Source organism: Drosophila serrata, unplaced genomic scaffold, assembly GCF_035046125.1.
Source record: "Drosophila serrata isolate PLE 108 unplaced genomic scaffold, ASM3504612v1 contig_184, whole genome shotgun sequence".
NCBI lineage: Eukaryota > Metazoa > Arthropoda > Insecta > Diptera > Drosophilidae > Drosophila > Drosophila serrata.
This window is the reverse complement of record NW_028257082.1, coordinates 7,382,348-7,398,737: the sequence shown is the minus strand read 5'-3', so window position 1 is coordinate 7,398,737 and position 16,390 is coordinate 7,382,348. Positions and strand designations below refer to the sequence as shown.

General features: G+C 36.9%; 2 protein-coding genes and 1 pseudogene across 12 annotated transcripts in view; 1 reads left to right on the top strand and 2 right to left on the bottom strand.

Moving 5' to 3' along the window:
• The first annotated feature begins 1,740 nt into the window (after nt 1-1,740).
• Nucleotides 1,741-16,390, top strand: part of Camta (Calmodulin-binding transcription activator) — a 43,502-nt gene continuing 28,852 nt past the window's right edge. For all 8 annotated transcript variants that reach the window (XM_086828656.1, XM_086828658.1, XM_086828651.1 and 5 more), the window contains exons 1-3: nt 1,741-2,300; nt 5,151-5,812; nt 5,873-6,392. In XM_086828656.1, the coding sequence (XP_086684782.1) occupies nt 2,213-2,300; nt 5,151-5,812; nt 5,873-6,392 (1,270 nt within the window). In that variant the 5' untranslated portion in view covers nt 1,741-2,212. The remainder of the gene's footprint in view (nt 2,301-5,150; nt 5,813-5,872; nt 6,393-16,390) is intronic.
• Nucleotides 11,110-16,390, bottom strand: part of LOC110189235 (uncharacterized) — a 108,866-nt gene continuing 103,585 nt past the window's right edge. The window contains exons 1-3 of one of the 3 annotated variants that reach the window (XM_086828682.1): nt 15,515-15,582; nt 11,448-11,615; nt 11,110-11,384 (exon numbers count right to left, since the gene is read on the bottom strand). In XM_086828682.1, coding sequence (XP_086684808.1) covers nt 11,214-11,384; nt 11,448-11,615 — 339 coding nt within the window. In that variant the 5' untranslated portion in view covers nt 15,515-15,582 and the 3' untranslated portion in view covers nt 11,110-11,213. Of the gene's footprint in view, nt 11,385-11,447; nt 11,616-11,915; nt 13,275-15,514; nt 15,583-16,390 lie in introns of those variants that run through there. The other 2 variants (XM_086828683.1, XM_086828681.1) reach the window with 2 other exon arrangements.
• On the bottom strand, nt 13,738-16,314 carry LOC110189399 (uncharacterized; annotated as a pseudogene). Its single transcript, XR_015270691.1, has 5 exons — nt 16,066-16,314; nt 15,884-16,014; nt 15,704-15,826; nt 14,061-14,225; nt 13,738-13,994 (listed from the first exon to the last, which is right to left on the bottom strand). The product of XR_015270691.1 is annotated as an uncharacterized LOC110189399 (transcript).

The window sequence follows — 16,390 nt, the reverse complement described above, 5'->3', positions numbered from 1 at the left end:
GTGCATCGATCAAATGGCAGTCGGAGCCGGAGCCAGTTATTCTCGTTGCAGCTCGTAGGAACGTGCTGGTATTTCTTTAATATTTCAAGCGCAATCGTCGCTGCTCCGCGAGCTTTCTGAGCTTGAGCCTGGCCTGGCCTGGCCTGGCTTGGCCTGGGTGCGGAGCCGGTGTCATCAGCATAATTTACGTGCCGATGCCCGCCCCGGCCGAGAGTCACGTTTCCGATTCCCCCATACACATACTCCTTATCACATGTCGTTGCGACAAAAAAGCACACTTGACAAAAAACCAAGAAAACCCCCCAAAACAAAACAAAAAACAGAACTAATATAAATTTAGTACTAGAAATTAAAATTGAATTAAATTGTAAATAATCTGGCATCGGCTAAAAGTTACTATCCATTTTTATGTTTTTAGAAACGCTTAAATAATTTATATTTATTATAATGGATCTTAATCACCGATATAAGGAATGTCACAAATATTTCTAGGGATTTAAAATACAAAACAAAATGATTCAAAGGTTATTAACCTAGCAATATTTAAAAACAAATAAAGTTTACAAAAACGAAACACACACATAAAGCTGGTTATTATCCGATCTCCAATTTTGTTATTTGATGCCCAACCATGTTTTTAAGCAATTGGGTTATCGAAAAGGCAAAAATAATATAACTTTGCAAAATTTAATAAAAATGTTTTACAAATATAAACCCATATAAATTGCTCACATAATTTTAATTAAAGTGCACTTTTCGGAGAAGTATAACTTTTGTCTTTATCCAAATGCTGGGTTCACTCCATGGAATTTCGACTGTGGAATGCAAATGAGCAGCGCTTATCTCGTTTAGCTTGATGATCAGAGCTTATCAGCGGAGCCCTGAACGCCCCCCAATAAAAGCGTTGAACACGAGCGCAAGTCCCTCCCCGCCCTCGCTCTGTCTCACATTTCGAGTAATTCAATTATTTTGTGTATTATTTTCAATGTGCAACAAAAGCGACAATAAAATAACAACCCAGCAGCAGTGCCGAGTTATCTATGTGTTGCTGCTGCTGCTGCTGCCGCTGTTGGTGCAATTGTTGTAGCTGATGTTGTCGTCGATTACACACTGGCACCGACTGGCACTGGCACACAGCAATTATTCTGTGTTCGCTTGGTCGCCGCCCGTTGATAGAGCCAGAGACTTCCGCCGAAGCGGGGTTGACGTGGGGGGAGGTGGGGAGGGGTCTAAAAGGGGCTGCAAATTTCAAGGAAAGTTTGGCGAAAGTGAGCTTGCAGCAGAAAAATATTGGGCTAACAAGGATTATCGTTTCCAGGAAAAGGAAGGGATTCCACCAATATTTTTCAATTAAATAATAAAATATGGCCGTTTTCTAAATTTTTTTTCTAGACAGGATTATCTGCAGAACTTAATGTTTCAAATTAAATTAGAAATCAATTAAGTAAATTACTTTAATTTATTAAAAATCATAATACAAAAGTATGTTCCTCTTTAATTCAGTTTGTGGGAATAAATTAATGGTATTAATAAATATCTACAGTTTAATTGTTTATAATAAATGTGAATAAACCCCTTGCACAAACAATTAAAGAGCGTATATTCTGTTTTAAGGGAATCAATTTCAAATAAATGCAATTTAAATAAAATTACCCGCCAAAATCAAATCCACCCCAAGTGGCAATGCTTTCGAACAGCTGACGATAACAAACTTATCGATTTCCACGTGCATTGCCCAACACCAAAAACCTTCAGTGTTGGATAGCGTCGGCATACAGTTTTACACGCACTCTGGCCAGTCACAGTTTTGAAGTAACACAAAATATTTTCGCTATGGTTTTTTTTTAATAATTTCGTGTGTGAAACGGTGATATTATTGATTTTTTATTGCATTTAAACCATCGGCCAGCCGGGACGCATCGAATTCCGCACGAAGAACAGTCGCAAGTTGCCCACGGACGTAGTGAAAAAGTTTTGTTTACCTTTTTTCGATATCCGAGAGCCCTGCAATTCCTGCGCGTGTGTGTGTGCGTGTGCGTGTTCCGTCGTCGCCGTCGCTGTGTGCGTGCGTGTGAACGTGTGTGGGTGTGAGCTGGTGTGCAAAAATGGAAATGCATCCGAATTGAAAATGTGCCAACCCGATTAAAACCCGCTAAAAAAAAAGTTGTAGTGCATTTCTATAAATTGTCACAACGGCAGAGCAGCAGCGCACATGGAAAATGTGCCCGATATTTCCTCCAGCGCTTCGTCTTCGTCTCTGTCTTCTTCTTCTACTGCCTCTTCCACACTGAAACTCCAAAGTAAGTGCCACCTTACCCCTGCCTCTCCCGTGCATAGCCCCCTTCAGATATCTGTGGTATCTCTCCCACCCAGATTCCAGACCCGATAAGCATAAGGTGTCTTCCGATTACGAATTCCGTTCCTCGATTTCCATCGCATATTGGTTTTCCAATTAGTTTTTTGTTGTTTTGTTGTGGTTCGCTTTGCGCGTTTGCGTTTTGTTTTGCGCGTTGTTTTGGGGGGGTTTCTTTGGGCCATTAACCCATTGTTGCCTGAAGGCTAATATTGAGACCTTTATGGACTGACTTAATTATTTCGGATTTTGATTTAGTTTGGAGTCTAATTAGATGTTTTTATAGAAGGGGAAACCTTGTTGGACATTCCTTTACAAACAATCAGCTGATTTCAGGAGTTGGACAAGGTCTGGCAACCCTGTTACTAAACGTTTTATTTGAATTTAAAAATGAGGAAATAAATAATAATACAATAATAATAACAATTTAAAAACTTATATTGAAGTAAATATATAGATTTTTCTTTAACAATTAATGTTTAATAAACTGATAAACATTGAAAACAAACACAAAAGCAGAAACCAGCAGAATTACTGTAGTTTCTAGACACTGACTCATTATCAACATTATTGATAAACCGTATTAAAAGTTATTAGCACAACTCTGCGTTTAGCAAAAAAAAAGAACAAAAACCTCTTGATTATGATGACCATATGTGATAGTGATGATGTGTTTACTTAACCCCCAACCAGAGAGCTCGATCTCTTTTGATTTGTCCTCTTTCTTAACCCTTCTCGGCGACAATTTATGTGCAGAATCTATTGACATATTTATCGAACTCCTTCCCTCCACGGCTGGCATATCTAACGCTCTTTTTGATTTATGCTTCTAATAAAAATTCAATAGACTTGCAATTTGTCCGGCTACATAGAAACTTTTGTGTTCCCCTTGCCTTTATTGCCGCACTTCCATCAACATTTTCAAGCACGTGGTAGGGCACAGTGGGGCAAGATACATTAAAAACTAAAAACTAAAAAAAATAAGGTTCTTTACTATAGATATATAAAAATGGAATTAAATTAGCTTGAATTTTATGAAAAACATATACAGACTTTAGTTTTTTTAAGAAAAATTAAAAGATTTCCTTTTTTTTAAATTTTAATATGTAAAATATGTATTAACCAAGCTATTTTATAAATTTGTAAATATTCTATGTTATCAAGTAACATATAAAATATAACTTGATCCACTGTGCTGGTCCGTTTCACATCAAAAGCCGCGACAAACGCAAAAATATGCGATACTTCAGCAGCCGCCTGGGCCAGGCCAAGAGTGTTTTATGTGTTACGCGGACAGCTCCCAGGCTCCCGTCTCCCTGTCCCTTTTGGCTGCCCTATCCCCCAGAATCCTTTGGTTGTTGTTGTGGCTCCATACATTACAATGAAGTATGTGCACCCGAATGGATGGCCAGCCAAGGGATACATATCTCCCCACCTATTCTTTGGCCAGATCCTAGTCCGCGATTCAGGCGGTTTATTTTGCCTGGCGGCAGGCGACCTTTTCGCACACATGGATGGGAGGGGGCACAGACACACAGTCCACTTGGGGTCAGATGGTCGCATGTGGCGCTCTTCCTGCCAACTCTACCTACCATCTTTTATCCGAAAAACAGTCAGTTGAAGGCGGCGTCAACGGCTAATTATGACCCGCACGTTTTTCCGAAAAACAAACACACACACATATGGTTGATGGTTGAAAAAGGTTTGAGGGAAAGCCAGGGAGCTGGACAAGTGTTTAGGCTACATTTTGAAATGTTTCCGGCGCGCACTTTACGTTCCGTGTCGCCTTCAGCCTTGAGAGTCTATATTTGGCAACGCATGCAGGGCAGAGACAGAGACAGTGACACAGACCAGGGACCAAGAGACCAAAGACCATAGTCCTTAGACCCTCTCCCATAACCCTACTCCAGTCCACCCCATTACTTTCTCCCTCCCCTACTTTTCTTGGCTGCTAAACTCACTGTTTGTTTGTTGCACTTTTATTGCGTTTTGTGCTGGGGTTGCTTTTGCTTCGCTAAGTAGTCCTTCGTCCCTGCCATAAACATGTCGTCTTTCGCTTGATTTAGCGTTTAGTTACCCACCAACCCCCTATGCCCGCTTTTGTGGGCCAACAAAATACAGTGTCCAGAGGAGCCACTGACCGCTCTTGCCATACGCGGCGTATACGTAATACGCTTGCCCTGGGAAAGTGCAACAATAGAGAGACGCGCCCCCTGGTCTGCCCATAGGCGGGGTTTCTAATGCAAAATTGCAAAAAGGGGCGAATGCCTTTCCTTCTCCACGATCGAGATGTAGTCATAAATCTTGTGGCGCTTATAAAGTTTCCATTGAATCTGCATACAATGGGACCTGTCAACGTTTTTGAGGCCACTGTAAATTGCTCAATTCAAGACTTTGCTCTCGGAAACGGGAACAAAACGTAGTAAACAGTAGTAGTAATAGTAGTAGTAGTACTAGGAGTAGTAGTAGTAGTAGTAGTAAAACGTCACTGGAATGATTTATAATCAGGGTTTCTGGAAGAAGATTTTGTTCATATTATTTTATGATTCTTTTTGGGTATAAAATCTAATATATTTTAATTTAAAGTAGAGGGAAAGCAATAAATAGTAAAGATTTGAAAGGTGAATAGATAGACTCATAGATTTCTTTATAATTCAACATGTTTTTAGAAAAAGAAAATCTATTTTTCAATTATTATTATGTTGCAAAGTCTTTATTACTCATTTATTTTAGTTCAACCATTAAGATTAACTTTTAAACAATATAGTAATATATCTTTCCTATCTCCCTGTTTTAGGCCAAGTTAATTCCAGAAATGTCCTGATCAGATCGCAGAGCAGCGGCAAGTTAAGCAGCAATGAAGCTGAATCAACAAAGGCAACAGCTAAATCCAGTACAACGACGACTCTGCGAGCGGCCAAGCTCAAGATCGGGGCCATGCAACAGCAACAGCAGAAGCAGAAGCAGCAGCAGCAGCAGCAGCAACACCAGCAGCAGCAGCAACAGCAACATCAGACTGCAAACGGAGTCGGCGGCAGCAATATTATCCTGCTGCGCGGCACACGCAATGAGAATGGCCAGATCATCATTCAAAACAAACAGGATATACTCAGCCTGCTCAACGAGCAACAGCAGCAGCAGCAGGAGAAGAATCACTCGTCCACGGCCATTACGCTCAATCAACTGCCCACGACCACAACTGTGGCTAGAAAGACCATTGTCCAAGGCTCCAATGGAGGCAGCAACTCCAGCAGCAGCAGTAACACCAGTAGTAATTCCACCATTTCCATTGTGGCCAGTGGCAACAGCAAGGAGGCCAGCAGCAATACCATTCTGCTGCAGACTCCCATCAATGCCAGCCAGCTGGAGAGCGTGCTAAAGGCTCAGGAGCGTTCCAAGCAGGCCAATGCCAATGCCACACAAACCAAGCTAGTAGAGCGGCCCTTTATGCTGAAACATGTAAGCAAACCCACCACATATTGTAATTAATATTTATTAATAAATTGATTACACTTACAGGCCTCGCGAAGTCTTAGTTCCGAGAGCAATTGCGACACCAAGTCACCCTTTGTGCTGCAGACCCTCAAACGTCTGGAGAAGTCACAGTCCATTCTGGTCATACGTAACTCCACAGCCAGCTCGGCGACTGCCAATACCTCCATGGCAACTTCACCGCCAGCGAGTAACTCCCTCTCCACATCGAGTATTCTCAGCGTGACACGCACCACAAAGGCGGCCAAGGGTGTGGCAGGAGCACTGCACAAGCTCAAGGCAGCGGCGGCTGCAACCACGACAGCATCGGGCACGGGAGTAACAGCGGTCAACGCGCCATCATCATCATCGACGGCCACCACTATACTGAGGTTAGGCAAAAGCGCCACCACATTGGCCATTAACGGAGGTAGCAGCAAGCTGGAGGCCACAATGGCCACCACGGCAACGGCAACGACAGCCACCACAACATCAAATAAATTGTCCAACGCGGTGACGTCCGAGCAGCAGCAGCAACAATCGACAACGAATGTGCCACTTGGGAACGGTAAGTCTCGAGGATTTCATATAGCTACGAATTTCAAATGCGGCGCATAAATCGATGGGATAGGATAGGATAGGGGTATCCATCCAGCAGGTGTTCCTGCTGCTGATGCAGGTGCATTTGCATCGGGACCGAAAAACAAAGCCTGACGCAGTCTCCGGGGCGAAAGATTCGCCTAGGCTTGGGGCTTTTGCTTTGTATCGCCCTCTTTTTGTGTTGCCTATTTTGAGGCTGATTTTAGCCATTTCTGTGTTTTTTGTTTTGTTTCGAAAGTCGAAATTTCGCTGATTTACCAAGAATTCGGTGTACGTGGCATGCCTAACAATTATTCAATTAAATCGAGAAGCATCTTGGACCGCCCCCCAGGGTTTGGCGGCTGCACTCAGCTGTGAATGCTATTGCCCATTGATTTTCACACCCGAAATGTCTGGGAGCGCTTCTAAGTTCATTCCCTGGTGTCCAGTGTTTTGGCCAACTCCAAGAGAGAGAGGGAAGTGGTGTGTCTCTGTGTGTGTACCGTCTTCATTAGCGCTGTGTGTGCTGAGTAACAAGTTATTCTGGCAAACTTTTCACGAGCTTCGGCAAGTGGCGAGCGGCTCAATGATTTCCAAAAAAGAAAAGAAAGGAAAAGAAATCAATTTGTTTGGGCATAAAGTGCTCAGGACTCTCAACGATACCAATTTGAGCCAATTGAGAGTTACAACTTTACTTAAGGGATTTGTATTTAATAGGGATTTGTTATATATACAACAATAGAGGGGTTTTTTTTGAAGTACTCTAAAATTTGTAACATTAATATACTTAAATAGGTTGAAGAGTTAATTATTTGAACATTTCTTAAGCTTAGTTTGCTTAGTTGCGTATATTTTATATATATATCAAACCCGATATATTTTTTGGTTAATGGAGGATAAAAAGTGAACTAACATTTTTCTTTTATATGTTTCGATATATACAAATTGAATATATGAAAGGATACCATTATTATACCCTAACCGGGTAATTTGATTTTAGTCACAAGCTTGTAAGACTGTGAAGAAGTCATTTCCGACCCTGTAAATCATATATATTCTTGATCTTGAAAATTTTTCAAAATTTCAAAATTTTATAAGGGGTTACATCGTTCAAATTTTCAAAAATTGGCAAAAAATTTGACTTTTTTAAATTATTAAATGCAGTATGCAGATTTATTAACCAAATAATAACTAGCATAGGAAAGGTTTTCGAATCGAAATATATTATCTTTTGACTTAGTTATGAATTTTTAAAACTTTGGGGAAAAATTGTCATATAAAAAAATTGATAAATATCTATACAAAAAATGGGAATATTTTGGGATATGTTATGATTGATTTTTAATGTTATCCTCTAATCAAATTGCAAACTGCAAGGGTATATAAATTTCGGCTTTCCGAAGTTTGTTTCCATTAATGTATTTATATTATATCAAGCAATTTATTTGTGTTGAAATTTTAGTTAGGATTGTTGCTGAAAAAAACATCCGTATATCTCTTGATTCTCCTTAAATTTAAAAATCTTATTTGAAAGTACTTAAAAATCCATCGATTAGAAACACTTTGAGGCACTTGAACTATCTCATGGCCCCTGCCCACGCATTTTGGCAGCTGGTAATAAATGTTCCTGGAAACATTCCTTCCGAGATTCAAGTGCAGATTAGGCAAGTGGACAACTCTTGAAAACGATTGGCGAGCAAAGCCCGAGGACCCTGGGACAATGTGCTTAGGTCCACAGAAAAAATAGAGTCCAAAGGGTGAGAGACCAGGAGGAGCAGGATGAGCCCGGAGTAGTGTTGATTATGGCACTCGATACATGAGTGTCGTCTTGGCGCCTTGGGTTTTCTGCTGACAGGCCAAAACGAGGCGAGAAGAGTCTAAGTGATTTTTAAGCCAGATTCGTGCAACATCTCGTTCTCTGTGTGGGGGTGTTGAGCTGTTGAGCATATTGCAAAGCTCAAGTATTGCTGATGTTTCAATTGCCGGCACACTCCCATATGTACACACACAAAGCGAGTGTGTGTATGCTGAATGCAGACATTTTGGGAGAAGATCTATATCTGATTTGCAGTTAAACAAATGCTAAAAGCAAAGCAAGCAAATAAACCTCGAACAGACGACTTTTGCCCGCTTTGCATTTTATTGATAAAACTTTTGCCAAGCCCCCAGTATGGAGTAGTAGTTGGTAGCTCTGAATTTAAAAAATATTTTAATTTAGTTTGACTTTAGTTTTTGTTTGTCGGCACCCTTTTTCCCATGTTATCCCTATCATATTCGCCATGGCCATTAGCTAAAAGGCGGCCAACCTTCAAAATAAATACAAATAAAGAGACGAGTGAAATAAAGCCACGAAATTTGCCTTTCGGTGAGGTCTTCTATCAGTTGAGTTTTCTTTTTCTCTTTTTTATTTTTTTGCGAGCCGAAAGGCAAGCAAATTAAACAAATTACCCCCACACACATGTGTGTGAAAGTATCTATGAGATACTTTTGCATGCAAGACCCGTCAAGAGAAGAAGCAAAACCTGGAAATAAAAATTGTGGAAAAAAGCATTACACCTGTTTTTTTTTGTTGGGCATTTTTCTTGTTCAAAAAGCCCAAAAGAGAGTGCCTTCCTTGTGTGCTTCATTATCATTATTTGAGTCCGTTTCCCAAACTCCTGCTCCTGCTCCTGTCTCTCTCCTTGAGCACATAATTGCCAAGAGAAATAAAAAAGTTGGCGCTTTGTTTTGCACAAAACTTTTGCATTTCCGTTGTTATGAAACTTGAGCGCCTCCAAAAAAATAAAATAGAAAAAATCAGAGGAAAAAACCCAGGGCTAGTGCCAGAAAAGTGAGTGAAAAAAATTGGCGAAAAAAAAGGAAACAAAGGCAAGGAAAATCTTTTCGTGTGAGTTAAATTGCAAAATATGATGGCCGGCGCCTGGCACCACTTCACACACACACACACACAGATAGTGTGGCAGTGGAAAAGCGTGTAGAGTATCTCCTCCTGTAGGTGGCTAATTAGATAACACTGTGCCTAATTTGACCCAGCCACGCCCACTTTTGCAAGCCCTTGCTTTTCTTTCACTTGTTTTCCCCATTTTCCCTTCACACACACACAAAGGACACTTCGTTTGATTATTGTGTCAAAGTCCTGGCGGCTGGCTTGTCCTTCTCTTTTTTTGGCCTTTTACCCAATTTTCAGGCCGTGTTTGCTCTGCCCTGATTTGCTTTGGCCATTTGCGCCGCATTTCATTTTAGAACTCTAATCACACATTCCACATATTTACCGAAACAATGTTTTCGGTTTATTCATTTTTGTTAAATGGATGCTTATTCAAGCGAAATGTTTGAGACTTAATTACAGTTTGGTGACATCAACTTTTTTATTTAAATTTTGAAATAGGATTTAGTTGTGTGTTTTAACTTGCTTATATACTAAACCGTTTTTAGACCTTTGCACGGTATTATAATTTAAGTCTGAAGCTTGTAACGCTATAAAGGAGTCATTTCCGACTCTATAAATCATATATGTATAATCTTAATTAGCATCAAAATTGGAATCAAAAATTGGCAAAAATTTTAGTTTTTTTAATTTTTAAATTGAGTATGCAGATTTATTGATCTAAAAACAATTAAAATAGGAACGATTTCCGAATTTAAATTTATAGGTTTTTCACTTAGTTATAAGCGTTTAAAATTTTGATTTGTGGGAAAAATTTTCATATAAAAATTTCGATAAATATCGATTCAAAGAATGCGAATATTTTTAGCGATCGATTTTCGACTCTATTTTAAAATTCAATTGCAAATTGCAAAGGTATATAAACTTGGGTTTCTCTAAGTTGTTTTCCTTTTTTGTTAAAGCTAAACTTGTTGCTGTGTTAAAATTTTTCCTTAGACGAGCTAAAATTCATTTAGAAAGTTAAAATTATTTTGTTTTCTGATTATGAAGATCCTGGTGAGTTTAATACCCTCACCTTTAATTACCTTCTCAATAAATAGAACTTTCTTCTATGTATATCATAATATTAATTATAATTATAGTTATATTATTATATTCTGTACATACTCCAATTTCTCGGTTTGAGTACTTGTAAATTAATATATAAGCACTTTATTGATATTTCCTTTAATACCCTTTAACATACAATTGCATATTTTGTTGTGATACATTATTACAAATCAGATTATTTAGAAACTCACATCATAAATCAAAGTTTAATATCATATAATATTTTCAAATATCAACGTGTTCCATATAAATACCATAACTTTCTCGGCAGGCTGCACCTGGCGAAAGTAAACGCTGATTGAGTTCCTGTATCGATTTATAGCTTTCAGTTTGCACATAGTAAACTCTCCATAATTGTGACCATAAATGGTACAGTAAAGACTCTTGAATATGCACTCTACTGACAGCAGGTTAGAGAAAAGGCAAAGTATGAGCAAACACAACATGATCTTTACTGAGTTGTACTGATTTATAAAATGACAAAAATATGGCTAAACTTGTTCACAGCTTGTCATTAAAATCACATTTCATTATTGGCTGGCTTTTGATGCATTATAAATTAACTTCATTAAAAGTCTATTAAAAACGTTTTAGGGTTTAAAGTGTGTGTTATATGGAAAACTAAATATTTAATAATAATTTTAAATAATTTCGAACCTCAAAGTAATGTTAAATCCTTTCCATGTTTGATTTTAAAATAGAGTTTATATTTATGCTCACATATTTATAATTTTATTGATATCAATTTAGTTATTATAATGATTACAAATTAGTTTTGCTCATTATAAACTTGAAATCGTATATTATTTGCAGCTAGTGTTCTCGATAGTTGTGATATTCCGCAGATCCATTCAGGGTCAAGGTCACAATTCTCGCTACTATGAAACTCAATTGCAATGCGTACTCGCCCGTTTCAATGGGAAAACGAACGCGAAATTTTTCAATATCAAATTCCAGATCCGTAACTTTAATCAAGTGTCCTTTCTAGAAATAGAAAAATATATGGAAATGAATTAAAGTAATTATAGACACGAAACCTTTGTATACCTTAAAGGGGCAAGTGTAGTTGGTGATGGGTATATATGGTTTAATATATTCATAGCCTAGTCCAACGATCATATTGTTTCTTTTTGAGAGAAAGTCACACAAATTAAATGATATATTGTAGAGAAAAGGACGCCAGCCATTTGCTCGTTTAAATAATTCAAGACGCATCTAAGGAAGGAAAATAAAGACTATTTAGTTTGAAATATATAGAGGTACGAATATATTCAACAGTTAGGTCAAAGATTTCACACTTTTAAAGACGACTTTAGAAGCATACTTGTATTTTTTAATATAAATAGAAATTTGTTAGATTAATTATTATAGAAACTTAATTTCTTATCATCACTTTTAAGAGTAACTAGATTTTTTAACAGATTCAACTGTTTTTGCCGAATGTCCTTTATCATTTTCACTATGATATTGTAATTTTTCACTCTATATAGTATATATTTTTCTTGTTTCACTAACATGCACATTATGGACAGTTGTTTTCTGCCTGAATTGAATACTAATCGAGTTTCTATATCGGTTGATGGCCTTGATTCTGCATAGTAAAATTTCGCCCAGGGTTTTGTTGTAGTTGGTGCAGTGAAGACTCTTGAACTTGGCCTCCACTTGCACGGAGGACAACAGGATTAGGCCAAAGATGACCACGGCTAACATGGCTCCTGGATGGCAAAAACAGAACTGAATTGTTTAGTAAATAAAGGTGAAAATATAAGGCGGGCTAAATCAGGTGACGGATTCACTTAAATGGTGACCAATCAAAGAGTTAAATTACTTGAACAGCAGTGCAATTTTAGGCAATTCCAATATTTAAAAACCTAAAATATTTAAACCATTAAAACATGAATGGTATGTTTGGTAATTAAATATTTCTTTTATATTTCATGGCTGAGGCTAAGGTATTGCATAAATCAAAGTTAAATCTTTATCTTTTCAAAATGTTTTATTCACAATGAACTTTGATATTGAGCTTTGAACTGATATTTAATGAACTGAAACTAAATATTGCAAGTCTAGCCAATTTTGAATAGCATTTAATAGCTTAATTATTGTTGAACAAACTTTTTATATATTTATTTTATAATAGATGTTTACAGTAAAACTTAATGTCCTTTTGAAAAGGTTGACTGACTTGAAAAGAATTCTTAGGGTCTTTGAAGAGAAACTTGATCTAATTTTCCCTGTAGTTAGAGTACTGAACTGAACCATTAATGGAGACCTTGATATCGCTTTTGTAGAAAAAGCCCATCCTCATGCCATATTCTCCCGGTTCGACCGGAAAACGCTTGAGGATTTTCTCCATGTCAAACTGCAAATTTTCACACTTGAATGTGTCATTGACCTGTGAATCAAATACAGAATTTATTATGAAATTTATGTATAAAGTTAATAAGTTAATTAAAAACCTTCAATGGACAACTGTAGTTCAGCTTTAGGTACGGTTCCAGGTAAGAAAATGCCAAATTCGCTAAAAAGTTGTTGCGCTTTTTCATAAAGTTGCACGCGTCAAGTGTCATATTATATAGAAATGGTCGCCATCCATTGGCTCTTTTCAAAGCCTCCAATCGAACCTGCTCCAGATTCCATTCATTCAATCTCTTCTTTTTTTATTCTAAGACTCTTTATGACTTACCATTACTTTATCTTGATATATTTTTGATCGGTAAGTAACGCTTATAGTGGTCTTGTAACGATTCAAAGCTTTGATTTTGCAAAGTGGAAACTCTCCAATACGTGGATCGTAAACGTTACAGTGAAGACTCTTGAACTTGCTCGTTTATGACCGTCGGTGGTCACCAGGAAAAAGGTTAATAAGATTACTGCCCACATAGCTTTTGCTTAGAAAACTAAACCATATAAAAACTTATAGAGACATTTTAAACTAATATGTGCTTTAGCAAAATTAGAACACGGTTAATTAAACAAACCATTAAAAATGCATTTTTGTTTGAAAAATTCACCAACCAAAAGTATATTTTTATTTGATTTATATCTGTATAACAGTTTAAATGTGGTGTGGTAAAATATTAAGGTCTGCAGAGGGAACGGTAATTTATTTCTTCATATAAATCTTTTGTTATACGACGAGTGTATCGAATGTAACGATTTTTTCCTTAGTTAATATTTTCATGTTCCAAAAAGCAATGGATTATGTATTTAGTAAAAGAAAAGCGAACTGTTATACTTAGTGTTTTATGTCAGTGCTTTCCTTAATATCTCTTTTACTAACAGTGTTATACGTTACTTTTTCCCAAATTCTTTTAATAATTTAACGAGTGTATCCTTAGTTTTCTGAATGTGTTCATGGTCCATAAAGTAAACAGTTTTATTTGTTCAAAAATCATGATCAATCCATGCATCATTTCGGATTTAATGTTCCCTGTAATTGGAATACTGCGCTGAACCATTAATAGAGACCGTGACACCTCCATTGTAGTAAAATCCTAGTCTCAGGCCATATTCTCCAGTCTCAATGGGAAAACGAGCACGAAATTGCTCAAAATTCACCTCCAAATTTTCACACTTAATTGTGTCATTGATCTGTGAATTAAATACTGAATTTTATATTTCTCTTTCGATAAGACTTGATTAAAATCAGATTAATACCTTCAAGGGGCAAGTGTAGCTTTGTTTTAAGTATGGTTCCAGGTAGGAAAAGCCCAGGTTCCAAAGAAAATTATTGCGCTTTTCCAAGAAATTGCATACGTTAACCGTAAAGTTGAACAGAAATGGTCGCCAGCCGTTGGCTCTCTTCAGCGTCTCGACTCGCACCTGATCGGATTTTAATTATTAATAAATTTTTTAGGTACTATAAGAAATTACCATGATATTCTCTTGGGCCTTTTTCGCCAAGAAGGTAACACTGATAGTATTCCTGAAGCGATCTATGGCTTTGATTCTACAAACTGGAAACTCTCCTATAGTGCTGTCATGAATATTACAGTGAAGACTCTTGAACTTGCTCTCCACCTTGATGGATGTCATGAGGAAAAGGGTTAACAATATGACTGTCCACATGGCTTTAGTTGGGAAAACTAAATCCAAATAGGGGAAAAATATTTTTTGGAGCTGTATAACGAGCTCGTTAACTAACACAAAAATATGTTCAATTAAATTTAAATCAGTGTTGAACTGAACTGTTGCAGAACTCTGCCGAACTGTTTATGGTAGTCTTAAGACTTTTACTATTGTAAAAGCTTAAGTTTAATGCTCCTAGTCCAAAACTAAACCCAAACCCAACTCAAAGAACCCTCTGGGGCTATCTGATAAATATCCATCTCCTATATATTGTTGGAAAAATACTGGAAATCAGTTGTAATTTTTAAAAATGAGTTATTTTTGCTTGACTTATTTTAGGCAACTGATTAATACTACTCTGATTATCATTATCATTATCTAAATAACTAACGTGTAAAATTAGCTCATGAAATATTCAATCTCTTCTTTTTATATTCCAAGACTCTTTAAGACTTACCATTATTTTATCTTGATATAATTTTGATCGGAAAGTAACGCCTATAGTGTTCTTGTAACGATTTAAAGCTTTGATTTTGCAAAGTGGAAACTCTCCAACACTTGGATCGTAAACGTTACAGTGAAGACTCTTGAACTTGCTCTCCAGTTTATGACCGTCGGTGGTCACCAGGAAAAAGGTTAATAAGATTACTGCCCACATGGCTTTTGCTTAGAAAACTAAACCATATAAAAACTTGTTGAGACATTTTAAGCTTATATGTGCTATAGCAAAATTAAACCACGGTTAATTAAAAAACCATTAAAAATTCATTTCTGTTTGAAAAATTCAACAACCAAAAGTATATTTTTATTTGATTTAATATATAACATACCAGTTTAAATCTGGTGTAATAAAATATTAAGGTTTACAGAGTGAAAAGTAATTTATTTATTCATATAAATCTTTTGTTACACCACGATTCTTTCCTTAGTTAATATTTTCATGTTCCAAAAAGCTATGGATTATTTATTTGGTAAAAGAAAAGCGAACTGTTATACTTATAGTGTTTTATTTCAGTGCTTTCCTTAATATCTCTTTTACTTACAGTGTTATACGCTAGTTTTTCCCAAATTCTCTTAATAATTTTACGAGTGTATCCTTAGTTTTCTGAATGTGTTCATGGTCCATAAAGTAAACAGTTTTATTTGTTCAAAAAATCATGATCAATCCATGCATCATTTCGGATTTAATGTTCCCTGTAATTGGAATACTGCGCTGAACCATTAATAGAGACCGTGACACCTCCATTGTAATAAAATCCTAGTCTCAGGCCATATTCTCCAGTCTCAATTGGAAAACGAGCAGGAAATTGCTCAAAATCCACCTCCAAATTTTTACACTTAATTGTGTCATTGATCTGTGAATTAAATACTGAATTTTATATTTTCTTTCGACTTTAAAATCAGATTAATACCTTCAAGGGGCAAGTGGAGCTTTGTTTTAGGTATGGTTCCAGGTAGGAAAAGCCCAGGTTCCAAAGAAAATTATTGCGCTTGCCAGAAATGGTTGCCAGCCGTTGGCTCTCTTCAGCGTCTCGACTCGCACCTGGTGGGATTTTAATTATTAATACATTTTTTAGGTACTATAAGAAATTACCATGATATTCTCTCGGGCCTTTTTCGCCAAGAAGGTAACACTGATAGTATTCCTGAAGCGATCTATGGCTTTGATTCTACAAACTGGAAATTCTCCTATAGTGTTGTCATGAATATTACAGTGAAGACTCTTGAACTTGCTCTCAACCTTGATGGATGTCATGACAATATGACTGTCCACATGGCTTTAGTTGGGATAACTAAATCCAAATAGGAAAAAAATATTTTTTGGAGCTGTATAACGAGCTCGTGAACTAACACAAAAATATATTCAATTAAATTTAAATCAGTGTTAAACCGTAATAATAATCAGTAAATATTTTTAG